The 21537-nt window shown below is 40.7% G+C and overlaps 1 protein-coding gene across 1 annotated transcript in view; it reads right to left on the bottom strand.

Moving 5' to 3' along the window:
• LOC128640146 (RRP12-like protein) overlaps positions 1-21537 on the bottom strand; it is a 213700-nt gene that overhangs the window by 109788 nt on the left and 82375 nt on the right. The window contains exon 19 of the mRNA XM_053692506.1: positions 5009-5076. Coding sequence (XP_053548481.1) covers positions 5009-5076 — 68 coding nt within the window. The remainder of the gene's footprint in view (positions 1-5008; positions 5077-21537) is intronic.

Genomic DNA, 21537 nt, shown 5'->3' on the forward strand with positions numbered 1-21537 from the left:
GTGCTCATGTTTCATCCTAAAAAACACCAAGGATGGAACAACAAGTTTTATTTAAATATTTTCTGCTGTTTATCTAACAGCCAAAATACCATACTGTCACTTTAAATGTTAAAACTTTAACTTTTTTACGGTTGCAGAAAAAAATATGACGGCCCACAAATAGACAACCTCAGAGAAATCTCGCTGAGGTGCCCTAATACACGTTCACCGTGAAAACAAATCCGGAGCGCAGTTGTAGCGCTATCCAGACTCACAGAGATGAAGAGTAATGCGTCAGCAAAGGAAACCGCTCTCTTCCAAGAAAGCGGGTGCAGCCTAAATCGGCCCCAAGCTCCGCCCCTCATGGGCGTGAGAACACATCCAAGCATACAGATATTTTAATTGCGCTGCTGAGAAAAATGGGCACCAAACATAACCCCGCCCTTCGTGGGCGTAATATACACACTCTCCCGGTCGCCATATTTATATCATATACAAACCAACGGGAGTTAACTGACCCCCTTTGACAAAAAGTATGAAGGAGCCTTACACATAAAATTATACAGCAGTCAGAATGAAAGGATAAAAAGTGAACATCATTCAGATTAACCTTCTCTGTATAATGGGCATATAACCTGAACCCTATTAAATCCGTTCAGTGCAAATGCCCCCAGAAGCCCCACTCCTGAGCCCACGTGCATGCACCCAGAAGCCACACTCCTGAGCCCACGTGCCTGCCATTACCATGCTGTCGTAGAATCCTCCTTTATGTATATAAAAAGAGATATTTGTCCCAGAAAAGTGCTACAATTCCTCTGTCCTGAATCTTTCCTTGTTGCTTCAGACCCAGAATAAAAATGTCAGTGCTTACCTTAGTATTCTGTCCGACAGCAGGGCAGCACATCAGGTTTAGGAGGTCCTCTCCCTCCCATAGCTCTGTGGAATAAGATAAGCCTGAGTTAACTGTGCTTAGGCTATCCAGATTAGGGAAGCATAAATGTATAGGAGGCGCAGTGAGAACTATGTCCCACCAGTTCCTATTGCTTTAAAGCCACCAATAGCTCTACTACAGAGACTGATATGGACTACAGCTACACCCTAGAACAAAGCAGCACACTCTGGCACTACTTTAAAAATAATAAACTCTTGATTGAAAAATCTATACTAACACCTCACTTTACCCCTTCCTATCGCTAACGTAGGCAAAGAGAATGACTGGAGTGGGAGGGAAGGGAGGAGCTATATATAGCAGCTCTGCTGTGGTGCTCTTTGCCTCCTCCTGCTGACCAGGAGGTGAATATCCCACAAAATGAAATCCGTGGACTCATCGTGTCTTTTAAAAGAAAGATAAGATCTTGGCAACCTTAACTCTGTGCCAGGAAAAACAATGCTCTTCACACGAGAGTAAGTAGGTCCTCCACACCTTGTGGTAGATACGCTGAGTAACTGGTTTACGAGCTTGAATAAGAGTATCAATGACACTCTCAGAGAAACCTCTCTTGGCCAAGATTAAGCGTTCCATCTCCACGCAGTCAGCCTCAGAGAATATAGATTTTGATGAACAAAATGGACCTTGTATCAGCAGGTCTCTGCGACAAGGTAACTTCCAAGCAGGAGATGAGGACATCCCCACTAGATCCGGAAACTACGTCCTTCGCGACCACAAAGGAGCAATCAGGATTACGGATACCCGCTTCTGCTTAATGGGGGCCACCACTCAAGGAAGAAGCGGTAATGGAGGAAAAAGATATATGAGCTTGAACCTCCAGGGCACTGCTAGTGCATCTATTAGAGTCGCTTGGGGATTCCTCGCCCCGTATCTGGGTAGGTGCTATTGAGACGGGACGGCATGAGATCTATTTCCGGCGTTCCCCCATTTGCTGCATATCTCTGCAAACACCTCGGGATGGAGAGACCATTCCCCTGGATGGAAGGATTGCCTGTTGAGTAAATCTGCCTCCCAGTTGTCCACATCCGGAATGTGGATCGCTGACAGGGAACAGCTATGGGCCTCCGCCCACTCCAGAATCTGAAATACTGCCTTCATCACCAAGGAACTTCTCGTTCCCCCTTGATAGTTGATGTAAGCCACCGAAGTTATATTGTCTGATTGGAATCTGATAGACTGGGACGAACACAGAAGTGGCCAAGCCTTCAATGCCTTGAAGATTGCCTGTAGTTCCAAAATATCGATCGGGAGGGAGGACTCCTAAATCTTCAACCCCTGTGCCTTCCTGGCACCCCAAAAAGCTCCCCATCCGGATAGGCTTGCGTCCCAATCTCCCAGGATGGTCAGGAGGGCAAGACATGCCGAAGTTAGCTTGCAACGTCTCTGGTCTGTTAGAAATATCCTCATGGATAAGGAGTCTATTATAGTACCAATGAATTCCACCCTGGTACTTGGGATAAATTAACTCTTTTCCAAGTTTATCTTCCATCCATGTGATCGAAGAAGACTGAGAAGGGACTTTGAGAAATCTTCCGCAAGACGAAAGGATGGTGCTTGCACTAGAATATCGTCCAAGTATGGGGCTACTGCAATACCCTGAGTTCTGGCAATGGCTAGAAGAGCCCCCAGAACCATCGTAAAGATTCTTGGAGCAGTAGCTAGGCAAAACGGAAGAGCAATGAACTGGAAGTGCTGGTCCAGGAATCCGAACCTCAGGAACTGAAAAAGTGTTCCCTGTAAATTGGAACATGAAGGTAAGCGTCCTTCAGATCTATAGTGGTCATAAACTGGCCTTCCTGAATTAAAGGAAAGATGGACCTTATCTCCATCTTGAAGGGACACAGAAATTTGTTTAAGCACTTTAGGTCCAGAATTGGGCGGAAAGTTCCCTCCTCCTTTGGGGCAATGAAAAGGTTTGAATAAAACCCCAAACCTCTTTCTTCGATAGGCACCGGGACAACTCCTCCTAAGGAGGATAGATCCACAACGCACCCTAGAAAGGTCTTTTCTGGTCTGGTAGACAGATTCGAGAGAAGGAATCTGCCCCTTGGCGGATGAGATTTGAAGCCCTTTTGTATCCCTGAGATACCACCTCCAAGACCCATGGATCCAGTACGTCCTTGAACCAGGCATCTGAAAAAAAAGAGAGAGTCTCCCCCCTACATGTCGATTTGTTTTTGGCAGGCTTCTTATTCTGCTTGGATTTATTCCAGGACTGAGCCGGATTCCAAGTACTCTTGGGTGGCTCTGGCTTGGAGGAGGATTGTTGTCGTTGAGATTTGTCAGAACCAAAGGAACGAAAATTAGAAGCTTGTCGTCCCTTAGACGACTTCTTATCTTGTGGTAGGAAGGCACCCTTGCCTCCGGTAACCATAGAAATAATGGGAGTCCAGGCCTAGACCAAATAAAATCTTTCCCTTGAAGGGAAGAGAAAGGATTATGGACTTAGAAGTCATATCCGCAGACCAAGACTTTAACCAGAGCGCACAGCAGGCTAGGACCACAAAGCCAGAGGTCATTGCATTTAGGCGAATCATTTGCATGTTCGCATCACAGATAAAAGAGTTAGCAATTCTAAGAGCTTTAATTCTGTCTTGAATATCCTTGAGGGGAGACTCCACCTCAATGAGTACCGACAAAGAGTCGCACCAGTAGGTAGCTGCTCCGGCAACCGTGGCAACTGCAGCAGCCAGTTGAAACAAAAAAAAACGTATGTTGAAACATCTTTCTCAGAAAGGTTTCCATTTTCTTATCCATCAGCTCTCTGAACGAAGAACTATCCTCAAGAGGTATAGTTGTATGTTTAGCAAGTGCAGAGATAGCACCATCCACTTTAGAAATGGAGTCTCTGAATCTTCTGACACTTATCTGCCACCTCCTAACATGACGAAAGGCAAAGAATGATTGGGGTAGTGAGGAAGTGGCAGGGATATTTAAAGTGAAGGTAAACTTTGGTGAATTAAAGACCGTTTTTTAAAAATACTATTAAAAACAGGGGCACTTTCACTCATCAATGTTTACAAAGCAGCCGTTTTGATTAAAAACATACCTTTTTTTATTTTCATTGCTACAGCAGCTTCCCCCTCCTGGAAATCCTCTCTTTACAAGTCAGCAATGACTAATCCGGCTTCCTCCAATCACAGCATGGCCTCAGGCAATGACTACCCTGGGGGGAAGCCGTGATTGGAGGAAGCCGGATTAGTCATTGCTGACGTGTGAAGAGAGGATTTCCAGGAGGTGGAAGCTGCTCTGGCTGTGAAAAGAATAAAAGGTTTTTAATCAAAACGGCTGCTTTGTAAACTTTGGTGAATGAAAGAGCCCCTGTTTTTAATAGTATTTTTAAAAAATGGGCTTTCATTCACCAAAGTTTACCTTCACTTTAAGCCTTTGGCTGGGGTGTCTTTGCCTCCTCCTGGTGGCCAGGTGTTGTATTTCCCAACTGTAAGGAATGAAGCTGTGGACTCTCCCTATCTTAGGAAAAAGGGGGGAAAAAAGCAAAATATATTGTAATTTCTGTACTTCTAACAGATGGGCACAGAGTTCAATTAAAAAAAAAGGGGGGGGGCGACACTGAGAATATGTTTTGACTTTTTATAAGAGTAACTGGCTTTTTATGGTTACATTCCTGTTAAACACGACCACTAAACACAGCAGAACTGCATAATCAATAAATGCATAATAAAGATACAATGCAAAAGCACTGTTTGAAATTCAAAGAAGTAGAATATTTTTTTCTGATAAATATCAGTTACATTTTCCTTCATAATGCATCATGTGACAGTCATCAGCCAATCACAAAATACATATATGTATATACTATGAATTCTTGCACATGCTCAGTCAGAGCTGGTGCATCAGAAAGTTTGTATATAAAAAGATTGAGCACATTTAGATAATGTAAGTGAACTGAAAAGTTGTTTAGAATTGCATGATCTATGTAAATCATAAAAGTTTAATTTTGACTCAACTGTACCTTTAATTCTACAGTGACAATTTGTAAAATTAAATCTTGAACACATTCATGAAGTTAGTTTCAAGAAAAAAAAATACATAGTTCAAGTACTGAAGATGCAAGCTTACCTCATATACTCAGAGCTCTCCGCTTCTCTCAGTTTGTCACTCGCTTTGTCTAAGAAACTGCTGACCATCTGCATATAATCAAATTGACAAGAGTTGTAACTAATGTGCAATTTGTAAATGAGTACTTTAAAAAAATAAAAATCAATACTACTGCCCTTTACAGGTAAGCAAAGCAAAAGTGGATTGAAGTGTTCCATATTATTTTTTTTCTTTAATTTGACGGTAAAGATTATTGAAAGAGGATTGGGAAGAGTATGACATTTAAACAGCTTTGCAATTTACTTCTGTTATCAATATTGCTTAGTTCTCTTGGTATCCTTTGTTAAAGAGTAATCCTAGGTGAGCTCAGGAGCGTGCATGTGTCTTTAGCCATATGCTACTAGTGTCTAACAATTTATAGCAATATTATACAGCTGCAAACACTGCTGTCATAGACTGCTTTAGACATGTGCACGAACCTGAGCTCCAATTAGCCTACCTAGGTTTTCTCTTCAACAAAGGATATCAAAGGAACAAAGCTCATTTTATATTAAGAATAAATTAGGAAGATGCTTAAACTGCATGCTCTATCTAAATCATGAACATATTTGGACTTTACCATCCCTTTAAAATGAGACACCCTAAGGCATACTTACTTATGTAATGTTATATTTATTGCCTAACAGTCTAGTTATAATCCAATACCCAATTAATGGGACATTAAAGTTAGGTTTTAAAAAAAAAAAAAACAAAATAATATTCCTATGGAAAAAAAAAGTGTTTATAGGGACAAATTAGGAATATGAAACTCAATTTTTTTCCTTTCATGATTCAGATAGAGCAATTTTAATCAACTTCTTCATTTTCTCCTGCATTTAGCCACCAATCAGCAAGCACTACCCAGGTACTGAACCAAAAATGGGCCGGCTCCTAAGCTTACATTCCTGCTTTTCAAATAAAGATACCAAGAGAACAAAGAAAAATTGATAAGAGGAGTAAATTAGAAAGTTGCTTAAAATTGCCTGCTCTATCTGAATCGTGAAATGGAATGAAAATGGGTTTCATATCCCTTTAACTTCAAACCATGATTTCCAGGAAGCCTATTTAAAAGAAAACTAAATACAGTAGAATTGGATATTTAAAAAATACACAATAAAAAGACAATGCGCAATAGCTCTTCGCATTTCAAAATCGGCACTAGAATATTTTCAGGTAAATTACAAAGTTAAAAGGGATAGTAAAGTCCAAATTAAACTTTCATTATTCAGATAGGGCATTTCATTTTAAACAACTTTCTAATTTACTTGTATCATCAAATGTGCTTTGTTCTCTTAGTATTCTTGGTTGAAAGTTAAACCTAGGTAGGCTCATATGATAATTTCTAAGCCCTTGAAGGCAGCCTCAAATTAATGCATTTGACATTTTTTTTCCACAGCTAGAGGGCGCTAATTCATGTGATTCATATAGATAATGTGCTCATGCACGTGACGTTATTTAAGAGTCAGCATTAATTGCCTGAAATGCAAATCTGTCAAAAGATCTGTGGAGTGAGTTAGCAGAAGCTTAGATACAAGGTAATCACAGAGGTAAAAGGGATTATCTATCTTTTTAAACAATAACATTTTTGGTGTTTACTATCCCTTTAATTCCATTTTTCCTTCCCCTGTATAATGTGATAGCGATCAGCCAATTACAAAATGTATATGAGTGTATACTGTGCACTTAGGCACATTCTAAGTAGGAGCTGGATCTTTAGAAAGTGTGCACATAAAAATGTGCACTTTATTAATAATGGAAGTATATATATTTTTAAATTGTTTGCTTAATCATTAAAACTTAAATTTTTACTTTAGAGTCCCTTTAAATAAAGCACTCTCCAAAAGAAGTGTAAAACAATCTGAAAGGAGAAGAGACTGTTCATATCATATGCAGCATAGAAACTCGCCGAAATGGCAGTAACTTGTAAGTATACAAAATACGAAGTGTAAGTTTCAACAGCTTTCACATAAAGCAAACAAAATATGTCTTTATCCTCTATCCAGGTTAACAAAACAAAATGTATGCTTACCTGATAAATGTCTTTCTTTCCAGGCATGGAGACAAAAATCATTCCAATTACTAGTGGGATATTCACTCCTTGCCAGCAGGAGGCGGCAAAGAGCACCCCAGAAAAGCTGTTAAGTGTCACTTCCCTTACCCATAATCCCCAGTCATTCGGCCAAAGGAAAATGGAAAAAGAAGATAAGGGTATAGAGGTGCCTGAGGTTTATACCAAAAACTATGCCGTCTTAAAATAAGGGCGAATTGTGGACTCTCCATGCCTGGAAAGAAAGAAATTAATCAGGTAAGCATAAATTTTGTTTTCTTTCCTATGGCATGGAGAGTCCACGAAATCATTCCAATTTCTAGTTGGAACTAATACCCAAGCTAGAGGACACAGAATGAAAGGGAGGGAGAACAAGACTGGCAGACCTAAACAAAAGGCACCACTGCTTGAAGAACTTTCTCCCAAAGATGCCTCAGCCGAGGCAAAAGTATCAAATTTTGAACATTTGGAAAAAATATGCAATGAGGACAAAGTGGCCTCCTGGCAGATTTGCTCCACAGATGTTTCATTTTTGAAAGCCCAAGAAGAGACAGCCCTAGTGGAATGAGCCGTAAGTCTCTCAGGAGGCTGAAGTCCAGCAGACTCCTATGCTAAGCTGATAACACTTCTCAACCAGTGAGAAAGAGAAGTAGAAGTAGCCTGCTGACCCTTACACTTGCCAGCGAAAACAAAAGGGCAGAAGACTGCCGAAAAACTTTAGATGCTTGTAGAAAAAAATTGAGCACCCACAACATTCAGGTTATATAACAGACTTTTATTCTGAAAAAAGGATAGGGACAAAAAGGAAGGAAGAACAATTTCTTGATTGTTACGTTCCAATACCACCTTGTGAAGAAATCCCAAATAAGTATGAAGGACCGCCTTATCTGCATGAAAACTAAGATAAGGGGAATCACACTGCAGAGCCGAAAGATCGGAAACTCTATGATCAGATGAAAAAGCAAGTAGAAATAAAACTTTCCACAATAATTTAATATCAACCGAATGCATAGGCTCAAACGGAGCCTGTTTCAAGTTTAAAGAACAAGGTAAAGGCTCCAAGGAGGAGCAACAGATTGAAACACAGGCCTGAATCTGACCAAGGCCCGAACAAAAGATTGAACATCTGGCAGATCTGCCAGACAATTGAGCAAAACAATAGACAGTGCAGAAATGTGACCCTTCAGAGTTCTGACTGACAAACCCATCTCCAGGCCCTCCTGAAGAAAGGAAAGAATGCGAGGAACCCTCACTCGACTCCCATAGAAAATTCTCCGATTCACACCAATACAGGTAATTACGCCATACCTTATGATAACAAGTAACTAGCTTACGAACCTGAAACATATAGTCTCAATGACTCTCTCAGAAAGCCCACGCCTAGCCAAGACTAGACATTCAATCTCCAAGCAGTCAGCTTCAGAGAATATAGATTTTGGAGGAATGGACCCTGAATTAGACGGTCCCTCACCAGAGTCAACCACCAAGGGTTAAGAGATGACATCTTCACCAGATACGCGAACCAGATCCTGCGAGGCCAGGCATGAGCTATTAGGAGCACAGACGCCCTCTCCTATTTGATACAAGCAATAACTCGAAGGAGAGCAAACGGGGAAAACAGGTACGCCAGACTGAAGTTCCAAGGCACCGCCAGAGCGTTTATCAGTGTGACTAGAGGATCTCGTGATCTTGAACCGCACTTTGGAAGCGTGGCATTCAGACAAGACTATCATTGTGAAAACCTCAGGGTGGAGAGCGGACTCCCCATAATGAAAGGTCTGCCTGCTCAGAAAATCCGCTTCCCAGTTGACCACCCCTGGGATGTGGATGGCAGAGAAGAGGCAGTCGTGAGACTGCACCCACTCTAGAATGCAAGACACCTCCTTCATTGCTAAGGAGCTCCACGTTCCACCCTGGTGATTGATGTACGCCACCGAGGAGATATAGTCCGATTGGAACCTGATAAACCGGACTAAAGCTAGTTGAGGCCAAGTTATGAAGGCATAGTAAATAGCTCTAAATTCTAAAATGTTTATGGGAAGAGAAGACTCCTCCCAAGAACAAAGACCCTGAGGCTTTAGTGTACCCCAAACCGCTCCTCAGCCTAAAAGGCTTGCGTCTGTGGTCACAAACACCCAGGAAGGTCCCAGGAAGCATGTACCCCGAGACAGATGGTCCTGTGAGATCCACCAAGATAGAGAGTCTCTAGATAAGGGATTCAGAGTTATCCTCTGAGATAGGTCCAAGTGTTCTCCGTTCCATTGTCTGAGCATGCATAACTGCAGAGGTCTCAGATGGAACCGAGCAGATGGAATGATGTCCATAAAAGCAACCATCAGACCAATTACTGTCATACACTGAGCCACAGATGGACGTGTAGAGGACTGAAGAGAAAGGCAAGAATCCAGAAATGTGGATGTTCTGACCTCCGTCAGAAAAATCGTCATGGACAGAGAATCTATAATCGTTCCCAAGGGAAAGAAGGACAGACAACTCTGAATGAGATTTTGCAAATTTAAAAGATGGCACTTGAACCAAGATGTTGTCCAGAAAAGGCGCCACCGCTATTACTTGAGATCGACCACCGCCAAAAAAAAGGGCCCCCTAGGACCTTGGTAAAGATTTGAGGAGCTGTGGCAAGACCAAAGGGATGAGCACCCAACTGGAAATGTTTGTCTTGAAAGGCAAACCGAAGGAATAAATGATGTTCCCAGAAATGGGAACATGCAGACACGCATCCTTCAGAACAATGTTTGTCATGAACTAACCTCCCAGTACCAAGGTTAGGATGGAACGAATAGTTTCCATCTTGAAGGACGTAACCTTGAGGAATTTGTTGAGACACTCTAGGTCTAGAATGGGATGAAAAATTACCTCTTCTTTTGGGAACCACAACAAAATTTGTATAGAATCCTTGACCCTGTAGCCCTACGGGAACTGGAACAATCACTCCCAGGGAAGATAGTTCCTTTACGCAGTTTAAGAAGACCTCTCTCTTTACCTGGTTAACAGATAACCTTGACAGGATAAATCTGCCCCTGGGGAGACAAGACAGGAACCCTAACTTGTTTCCATGGAATACAATTTCCACGGCCCAAGGATCATGTACAACGCGGATCCAAGCCTGTAGGAAAAAAGAACAGTCAGCCCCTACATGATCCAAGACTGCTTGCCTCTGGAAGAACAAATTTAGATCCCAAATCGCATCCCTGGGAGACTACATCCACTGCACAAGGATCAGAACATCGCAAAACCACCCACAGAAGGAATTAAATCCTGCCCTACTAGATCCGAGATTGGATTGGTGCGTATTCATGGTGATTGTTCTCAGAGGAAAAAAAACTTGGATTGCAACTCCTGTTCCAGGGCTGAGACCTCCCAAGGGATAGGACTCCTTACCACCTGGAGAAAAAAAATGTAGCCAGACCGGGACACCTATAAAAGAAAAGGTCCCTAAGACAACATAGGATAACAATTAAGAACCTATGAAGATGAAAGCTAACAGCAATCTGAAGGAGAAAATAATATTGTATTTCTATAATAAAAAAAGAGATAAATACAATATGGATATAAAAACACCAACTAGGAGACATGAACTATACATGTCTCAGATGCAGCAAGTATCCCTCAAAAAGAGGGAGATAAAAATGCACGTTATAAATAAAACCTAGAAATAGATTATGATACATGAAATAATCTATAATGAAAAAGGAATTCCCCAGAAATAAAATAGATATATTAAAAGGACATTAAATTCCCCTCAATATGAGGGCGATTAATACATGGAGCCCCCCCAGACAGGGTAACATAATATGTATTAATATATATGCTAAGATGAAAAAAAAATTGCAAATACAGGATGCAATAGTAAAACTTTGACATGCAACCAATAGCACATCAATCTCCATATGAAAGAGATGCAATGCAAAAGGAATACACAAAAAACATTTAAAAATGTGATTGATCCTTTACTGAACTGCCACCAGATGGCGGCAATGTATCACGAGAGTTATAAAAGTCATATTATATTCCTTCATGCCGTGTAATATACTAATACATGTGGGCAAAAAATATAAAGGAGGGAAAACTGGCATTTAGTAGTTACCAGCCCCCATTGACATAAAGACTCATTTTGAAGATCGATAAGATTATAGGGACACTGAACCTAATTTTTTTCTTTCATGTTTCAGATAGAACATTCCATTTCAAGCCACTTTCTAATTTACTTCTATTAATTTCTCTTCGTTCTCTTGCTATCTTTAATTGAAAAAGAAGGCATCTAAGCTAAGGAGCCAGCAAATTTCTGGTTTAGGACCATGGACAGCACTGGTTTATTGGTGCTGTCCAATCAGCAAGGACAACTCAGGTTGTTCACCAAAAATGGGCATCTAAACTTACATTCTAGCTTTTCAAATAAACATACCAAGAGAATGAAGAAAATTTGATAATAGGAGTAAATTAGAAAGTTGCTTAAAAATGCATGCTCTGGTTCCGGTGGAGGAGGAGCATGTAACTTCTGCTGTGCTCTCTGCTCCAGTCCCTTCAGCTGTTGGCGGTAAACCCTGCGCGCCTCACCCCAATTACTGGGGCTGCTACTTGGACAGTTAGAAACACCGCTCTTGGAACCCAACAGTGCCCTTACATCGCACTGTTTCTACTACAAGCCTTGCTGGCTTGGACTTTGCCACCCTGATTAACTTTTTGTCACTCACCACAAATTCCCAGTGACTATAATTTAATTCCTTCAGCCCCCCCCTGGACGTCTCTATTTTCTCCAGTAATTTTGAGAGACACTTTATTTTTTCTAAAAGTTCCTGCCTCTGTTCCCTCTTCTCCCTTGGTACTCTTCACCTTCCCGGTCTTAAAATCCCCCACTGCCTAGCCGCACCTGTTACTGCTGAAAGAGATTGTCTTTGCCTAACGGAGATGTTGATCACTCACTCTCCGGCTGAATCTGCTGACACCTTGTTCCCGGCTTCCCGCTGAGCCCCGGCTGTGCACCTGTGCTTGAATTCCCCATCTCCCACCGGTGCTGCGAGAGAGGGGGTGAGATCGAAGCCTTCTGTTATCCCGAGGTAACGCGGGAACACCGACACACTTGCACACTCTGCTCCACCTACCAAGCCGCTTTCTACAACCGGCAGCCTGTGTCTGTCCCTCCTCTCCCACCGGTGCTGCGAGAGAGGGGGTGAGAACGAAGCCTGCTGCTATCCCGAGGGAACGCGGGAACACCGACATACCTGTACACTCTGCACCACCTACCAAGCCGCTCTCTACAACCGGCGGCCTGTGTCTGTCCCTCCTCTCCCACTGGTGCTGCGAGAGAGGAGGTGGTATTGATTTTGACGAGCGGAGACCATTCCACGGAGGAGAAAGACAAGGCAAAGGCATCCGTATCGCAGAATTCCTTGTACTTGGAAGTTCCAGCATATACTCGGTGGCAGTGGGGAAGAAGCGGCCGGTGCAAGGTGAGCTGATTGGGACTGTGTTTTGAGCTTGGTGGTTGGAGAAGAGGGGTTAAAAGTGGACTAAGCCCTTAAAAATTTGTTTCAAGGGGACAGAATCATAGAACTCTTCCTCACTTGTTGTATAAACATTGACTCTACATAACTTTTATTCTCGCTTCTTCTTCCCCCTACAACACTAACTGCAATATTACACTCAATGCCAAATAATATATTTTGCTGTAACAGCAGGTTGTAATACAGAAACGCAGGACAGAAAGATATAGGAGGGAAAAAAGGAAACACCTAAGAAGACAAAACCTGCTTACACAACAAGGAATGTACAGAAAGCATAAAACAGTTAAAAGGTTCGAAGAAATAGGAGGGAATAGAGCTAGGGGGAAGAAGAAATAGAGAAGAGGGGAAGAAGAAACTGAAGCAACAAGAAATACAAGTCCTAGAACTTTTCAATTCTTTTTTTTATATAAAACTTATTCTTTATTTGATTGAACTATACTTGCTTGCATTGTGGTCAACAAAGTAATATAAAAACTAACATTATCTCTTAGATGTATTAATCTAAGCTAGTAACATCCTAGGGGGAATGTAGCCCCTCACCCCTTCTTCTTATAGGGATCATTTCTCTCTGCTCCCTTTTTCCTGCTGCCTCCTTAAAAAGTGTATTCCCTTTCACTCCCTAGGCAAATCTACTCATTTTTCTTTTAGGCCATTCTATCATTAGGTTTAATTGTCTCAACTCTTAAAATTAAATTATTATTAGGTTAACTTTATGCAAGTTTTTTGAGTAATACATATACAGTGCCTTGCTAAAATTTGTAACTTTCCCTCTTTAATGATCTCTGTCCTTATTATTGTGGCTGTTTTTTGTTTTTTTTTCTCTCCAGGCTTAATTAATCAGCCTTTTTCCCCTCTGATGGTAAGAGAGGGATTAAGAAAATTGTTACAATTCTCTAGAACATATAGTAACATAAAAACTAACATTATCTCTTAGATGTATTAATCTAAAGTTGTAACATTCTAGGGGGAATTTAGTCCTTTACCCCTTCTTTTTTATAGGGACCATTTCTCTCTGCTTCCTTTTTTCTGCTGCCTCCTTAATATTAGGTTTAACTGTCTCAACTTTTAAAATTAAGTCATTATATTTTAAAAGGTTAACTTAATGCAAGTTTTTTGAGTAATACATATACAGTGCCTTGCTAAAATTTGTAACTCTCCCTCCTTAATGATCTCTGTCCTTATTATTGTAGCTGTTTTTTTCCCCTGGGCTTGACTGATCAGCCTTTTTCCCCTCTGATGGTAAGAGGGGGAATGGGAGGATCAGTTTAGCTTAGAAACGCTAATTGAAAGGGAAGGAAATAGAAATAGGAAGGTGGGGTAGGGAGAGGAAGAAGGGGAGATAGTAAATCCGAGTCCCTCTTTCTCTGACACATCTCTAGATACCCTTGGGAGGCTATTGTAAAAAAGGGGAAGAGGAAGAGAAAAAGGCTAGAAGGGAGAGGGAGAAAAAGGAGAGGAAATAGTTCTGCTGGAAGAATTAGGCTTTGTTAGAAAAATTCCTCCCCCTTAGAGGAACATTCCCCTCCCAGACTTTGGATGTTCCCTGCTTCTGGATAAAATAAAGCTACCTCAATATTTCATCTCATAGATATTAAGGTCACCTGAACCCAACCTCTTTCCCTCTGCCAGGTCTAAGGAGAATTTTTATAAACCTTGCACTGGTCCACACAGCTCTTTTTCACGCTTCCTCCCTCTTCACTTCCTCACGTCACAAAAGGGGGTAGTCTCCCCCCAACCCTTCCTTGAGTGTTACTTTTTCCCTTTTTTTTCTTATAATTATAACATCCCCTATTGGGTACTCACTAACCCTCTTAAGTAATAACTAACCTACACTTAACTTTCTTCACCTCACCCCACAATCGAATATTCACCCGGTAATCGTTAAATCACGTCACCTTATATGGATAAATTCCTACACGGGCACCACAAGACTTCTCCTGCGACCATGACAGGGAGACAGAGAGATAAGAAGAACAAAACTGCTCCTGAAACTCTACCTGATACAGGTATGTCTGTATCACCTCGGCCAGCTACCCCAGAACAGTTAGATATACACTCACTAGTCTCTAAAATTTCAGAAGCACTAACCCCAAAATTCGACCTGCTGGAAAAAGAGATTAGACAAGATATTGCCTCTTTATCCAATGAGGTAAAACAGTTCGCCTTTAGAATATCTGAGGCTGAACAAAGAATTTCTGATCTGGAGGATCTAACCTCTGATTATAAAGATAATCTTGAATCCACAAATAATATCATTTTGAAAATGCAAAGTAAAATCGAAGATCTAGAGGATAGATCAAGAAGGAATAACCTTCGGATTATAGGGGTTCCCGAAGCAGGGCAATCTGAAGACCTCGAGAAACTAATAACCATAACCTTGCCTAGGTTACTGCAGATACCAGAATCTCACTCACCTATTATCATAGAAAGGGCCCATAGGATAGGCCCAATTGACACATATAGAAATAGTACCCGGCCAAGGCCTATTATAGTAAAATTTTTAAATTTTCAGCATAAGGTTATGTTATCTCAGGCATTTCGCAAACAGCAACCCATCTTTTTAGGTGAGGCAAAAATCTACCTATTCCAAGACTATTCTGCAGGTACAGCCGCCAAAAGGAGGGACCTCGCCCCTCATTGCACAAATTTTTATTAATAAAGGCATCCAAGCAACCCTGCTGTACCCGGCCAGGTTGAAACTCCTAATTGATGGTCAAGTACATTTTTTTTGAAACTGCACAAGATGCAGCCAAATTCTATGCTGAATCCTTTCCTCAGAATAAAAACTGAAAGGAGTTAACTAATTTATCAAGATTTAACCCCATAATTGGACACTTATGAGTAGACTCATAGTGTATGGTCGAGGATCGGGAGGCAAGCCCAAACTTTTTAAGTTGCTTGTTCTAAATGGGCTTACAGGGTTAAAAATTTTATTTAGGGTTTTTTTTTTTTTTTTTTCTCATTCTCTCTCTTCTCTCTTTCTCTCCTTTTTTCCTTCTCTCTTTTCGAGAGCTCTGTGAAAAATGGCTGGGGAGGGTAACCTAAAATTGACCTCCTGGAATATAGGTGGTCTAACCTCGCCTATAAAACGAAAGGCAATACTTTCCCAGTTAAGAAAAGACAACACTGACATCGCATTTTTACAAGAGACGCATTTGAAACCTGAAGAAGTATTAAAACTTAAGACCTCTTGGGTTAAAGAAGTTTTATTCTCTTCTACCACAAAAAGAAAAAGTGGAGTAGCAATCCTCTTGGGGAAGAAACTCTCTTACGAGGTTATTCAGGTGGATACGGATCAAGAGGGGAGATATCTGATGGCTAAAATCAAAGTTTTAAAAACGTTATACACATTTTGTAACGTATATGCCCCCAACGTTTTCAGCCTTCCCTTCTGGGAAACGTTACAAAATAAACTTCTTTTATTTTCAGAAGGGTACTTAATACTTGGAGGTGATTTCAACATGGCCTCTCAATATCCGGCTGATAGGCTTAGGCAAAGCTCTGTTCCCTATAAAACCAAAAGAGACAATCTAGAGTCAAAACTGTTCACTAAATTGTTTAGTAATTTGAAACTTTGCGACATCTGGAGGATCCAAAACCCTGATCATAGGGAGTTTACATGTCACTCCAGAGCACATAAAACCCTTTCAAGAATAGATCTAATTCTGCTAGATGAAAGAGCCTGCAAAACGAAGATGGTGGCTGGGATCTTACCCATCACCATCTCAGATCACGCCCCGATCACCCTTGATATTCAATTAAACTCTCCAAGTATCAGGAATTCCGGTTTCTTCTTTCCACATTTCCTAGCAACTGACCTCAAATTCAAAAACTGGCTTATCTCTAGGTTCCGTGAATATGTATCTTTTAACAAAGAACATATTCCTCAGCCCGATTTATTTTGGGAGACTGCTAAGGCAGTTCTCCGTGGGGAAATTATAGCTTATTCCATCTCCAGATCCAAAAAACTTAAAAGAAGGGAAAGCGAAGTATTAAAGGCAGTTATGAATGCATATAACCGTTATATTTTTCAAAAAACCTCTGAAAACTGGTCCAGGTACATTAAGGCACTAGCTGTCAGGGACTCTTTTACTTTATAAATCGACCCAGAAAGACCTTAGGCTACGTGCCAAATTATACAGATATGGTAACAAGACCGGGAAGCTCTTGGCAAACTTGGTTAAGGCTGATAGATCTTCCTCCACAATAAAGTCTATTACCCAGGGTACTAAATCTCTTACCTCCTCAGAAGAAATATGCAAGGAATTTGAAGAATATTATAAGACATTATATTCCCATAAGGTTTCCAATATTATTCAGAGGGAAAGTTTCTGGAATAAAATAGTGGTACCAACTTTAACCCCCGACTTAATAGAAACTTTACAATCCCCAATTTCTGAAATAGAAATCTCTACAGCAATCCAAAGGCTAGCCCTTAACAAAGCTCCGGGACCGGATGCGCTCCCGAATGAATTCTATAAAATATTGGCACCAGAAATTACATGTTATCTAACTTCACTCTTTAACGATATTTATATCACTGGTAGAAGCCCCACTAAAGAATTTGTCGCATCATATACAACTCTCATACTCAAGCAGGGGAAAGAACCAAACAAAAAGGAATCATACAGGCCCATTGCACTTCTAAACACAGATTACAAGCTTTTCACAGCCATCCTCGCACACAGACTTCAATCATTCCTTCCCACTATCATACATAAAGATCAAGCTGGTTTTATCTTGAAGCGAAACTCTTCAGCTAAGATAAGAGAGGTTTTCTTGACCATAGAATATTTTAGGAAGATGGAGGAATCAGGAGGGCTGGGGGGGGAGGACACCTCTGATAGGGCAATCATCTCTATAGATGCTGAAAAGGCATTTGACTCGGTACATCATGATCATTTGTCCTTTACACTACAGCAGTTTGGTATAGGAGGTAATATGCTCCGTTTATTCAATAACTTATACAGGAATGCCTCCACAAAAATCTTAGTAAATGGTGATATGACTCAAGATATAAGACTCGAGAGGGGAACCAGGCAGGGGTGTCCTCTCTCTCCTCTTCGATATGGCCATTGAGCCTCTTGCTATACAGATTCGACATCAATTGCAAGGGATTAAAATAAAAAAAAAAGAACTGCAAATCGCATTATACGCAGATGACGTATTGGTATATATATCGGATACAGCTAGAAACATCCCTAAACTTCTTGAAATTGTGGAGCAGTTTGGCTCATTTTCTGGCTATAAGGTGAACATCTTAAAGTCTGAGTTATGCTGGCTTAAACAAACTAAAGACTCTTGTCAAAATATTCCGTTTTCTATAGTTCAGAATGCATTCAGATACTTAGGTATCTTGGATCTCTCCTAATCCTAATGCCTGGTATGACTTAAATATTGCACCCGTTCTAAATAAAGTTAAACAAGCTTTTAAAAACTGGCAGAATCTCCCTCTGTCTCTATCAGGACGAATAGCACTTTATAAAATGTCTCTGTTACCTAAAACCTTATATGTCCTCCAGAACACTCCACTTGTCTTGAAAATAAAAGATATACTATCTTTTAACTCCGCTCTTCACTCTCATCTGGCAGAACAGGAAACCAAGGATCTCACTGTCTAAGTTAGTGCTTCCCGTAGAATTTGGGGGACTCTCTTTACCAGATATTAGGCTATACAATGCAGTGTTTCAGGCCAGAGTAGCTTTGGATTGGCTAGCTAACTCTAATTATGTAACAAGTTTTGATCTGGAAAGTAACATAGCCTCTCCATGCTCCCTGATAGCCTTATTACACTGTAATAATAATATACTACCGCCTGAAATAAAAAAGATAAAATCTATCTATAATCCAATTCAGATGTGGAAGAAGCTATGTTCTTTGTTACACATTGAATTTAGGATCTCAAGGTATTTACCACTTTCAAACAACCCACAATTTCAACCTGGGATACAATCTGCTCTCTTCACCAAGTGGAAATCGCTCGGTCTTATAAATATTTCTCAGCTGTTAGACTTCGAAAGAAGGTGCATTAAAACATTTAACTCTCTTAAAGAGGAATATCACCTTTCTAACAAAAATTTTTATGCTTATCTCCAAGCGAGACACTATGCTCTTCAATTAACAAATGACTTTGGCTGGGATTGGTCTTTAGGTCTCCTTGAAAACTGGCTTACGTTAGTTAAAAGTGGTATAACTTCGATATCATATATCTATCAAAAACTTATCTCACTTAAAGGTCCAGATATAATAGAAAAGTTGCAGGCCAAGTGGGCAGCAGCTCTACCGGAAACTTCATTGCAGGCAAATGTTGTAACCTCATCATGTCAAGCAGTCTTGCGAGCTATTCTCTCTGCCTCATGGCGTGAGGCACATGTAAAATTGCTCCACATGACATATTTTACTCCAGAAAAAGGGACTAAATGCCGAAATCCCAGCTTTAACAAATGCCCAAAATGTTCATATATATCGGCTAGCCTTATTCATATGTTTTGGCATTGTCCAAAAATTAGAAACTTTTGGCTAAAGATACAGTACTGGTTAAGAAACATGGTGGGTGTCCCCTCCTTGATATTATCTCCTCCAAACATAATCTTTCCTCTCACAGATCTAGGCCTGCCTCAGGATAAACTCAAAACAGTCACCTTGGTAATACTTGCGGTTAGATATTTAATCTTGAAAAAATGGAAGCTGAAAGCAACCCCGAGTATTTCAGAGGTAAAAAATTGTTTAAAAAAGCAATGCATTATCGAACAAATTGATACCGATCTACATAGTGACATAGACGTGAAGAGTTTCTTCTCTAAGTGGTCGAATTTTATTAAAGCTTTATCCCCTAGCGAGATTGAATACTTAATATATCCATTCAAAGATACGGAACTGGTCCTTTTGGGATTATGGTGACCCTCCTCAGCCAAAAGCTATAGTCATGGAGGGGGAGGGAGAATAGAGAAATAATTTCTTTTTTTTTTTTTTTTTTTGTGTTTATTTAAATTTATGAGTGTTCAATTGGGTTTGTTTTTTTTATTTAAAATTAGAAAAATCCCAACTAGATGTACAAATACTTCATATAAGGGAATTAGTAATTTGGTATGTGAAATGTGAAATTTTCAATTTAAAATTGTCTTGCTTTGCAATATATTATGTTTTACCTGGCCCTGCGAGGCATAAGAGGTTGAATTTATTTGATTGTACACCTTGTTGGCTATAAATAAATAATTAAAAAAAAAAAATGCATGCTCTATCTGAATCGCAAAAGAAAAAATTTGGGTTCAGTGTCCCTTTAAGCGACCATTTCACTTTGCACTCTAGTGTGAACTGATAAAGTCCACTAGACACATCATAGTGTAAAAACATTTTCTCAGCTGTTCTAATACAGATAGGGTAAAAGCAAAGTCTCAACCTAAGAGAGTTGCAAGGAGTGACAACACATGGCGCTAAAAAGCGATTAAATGACACTGCAACACAAGCCGCCATAACTACAGCCTAGCTGTCAACATGAGAAACTGGCACCGCCATTTTTAACATAAAAGCGCATTCGAAAGAAAACATTTTTTCCTCATACTGCCTTTCTGAAAACCGTTATGCTATTGCTCAGTTACCAATAAGCATACGGACAAAAACTCATGTAAAGAGTAGCTATACACTTTTCGGTCTGCGCTGTCGTCCTGTGAGGTATACAGTCGAGTTAAGGCCCTACAGAGTGGAATAGACAAATGGCGCCAATCTATTCTCAGCTGCGTAACTATCTGCCGTTCACGCAGAGAAAAGTTACATACTGAGAAAAGATCGCTAAATAGGAAAATACATTATCAAAATAAGGTGGATAAAACAGTAACGGCTGCTTTCCACGCCAATAAAGGCTCTACAAGGAGGGATATGTATAAATGAACCCACACTAGGAGTATAGCATAAAACACCCCTAAAACAAAATTTCCGAGATCACACGCTCCATTTCCTCACATAACATGGAATGCATAACAGTCAGCGGCAGTGTCCTGTCATATTATAGCCGGAGGTGCCACTGCTGCAAAAGAGGAACAGAAAGAAAAATGTAATGGAGGTAATTGTAGATACTCCATAATAAGTATCCCCACATAATAAAAAGGCTGACTCTAATGGGGGAACCGGATCCTGCTAAGGAGATGCCGGATAGATAAAAGCTCCTCTTTAATCACCGATATCCCCAGCCGGGGATATAACCAAGTTTCCAGATCCATATTATAGGGCAATGGATGTGCCAGCTGGTCACCGTTAAATGTCCACCCTGTCTCTGATGACAGTAACACTTATCTGCCAAGGGAAGGATTTAAATAAGAAATATAAAAGGACTTACCCTCCAGGGTCTTCTGCTGTGGAGCAGAAAACAGCACCTCCAGGTGTAGCCAGCTTCATCAGCTCACTGACAGGGACCTGGGTAGAAAAGAAAAAACAGAGTAACCAACCCTGGTTTTCTAATTAGGGGTAGCATACTTATTGGAAGGTAAGCAAAGACTGCCTCGCCGTCTTCCAACTGCTAAAAGCCACCATTACTCTTACTAAAGAGATGACATGGACACAGCATAGCCCCAATCCTTGCTTGCAGGGAAAAGTACTTGTAAAAGGATTAAATATCTTCAGACACCTTCTTCGCACATCCTCCCTTGACAGAGGCAAAGAGAATGACTGGGGGTTATGGGTAAGGGAAATGACACTTAACAGTTTTGCTGGGGTGCTCTTTGCCGCCTCCTGCTGGCCTGAAGTGAAAAACAAAATTTATGCTTACCTGATAAATGTATTTCTCTTGTGGTGTATCCAGTCCACGGATCATCCATTACTTGTGGGATATTCTCCTTCCCAACAGGAAGCTGCAAGAGGATCATCCACAGCAGAGCTGTCTATATAGCTCCTCCCCTAACTGCCACCTCCAGTCATTCAACCGAAGACAAGCAAGAGAAAGGAGAAAC

Source organism: Bombina bombina, chromosome 9 (assembly GCF_027579735.1).
Source record: "Bombina bombina isolate aBomBom1 chromosome 9, aBomBom1.pri, whole genome shotgun sequence".
NCBI classification, from domain to species: Eukaryota; Metazoa; Chordata; class Amphibia; order Anura; family Bombinatoridae; genus Bombina; species Bombina bombina.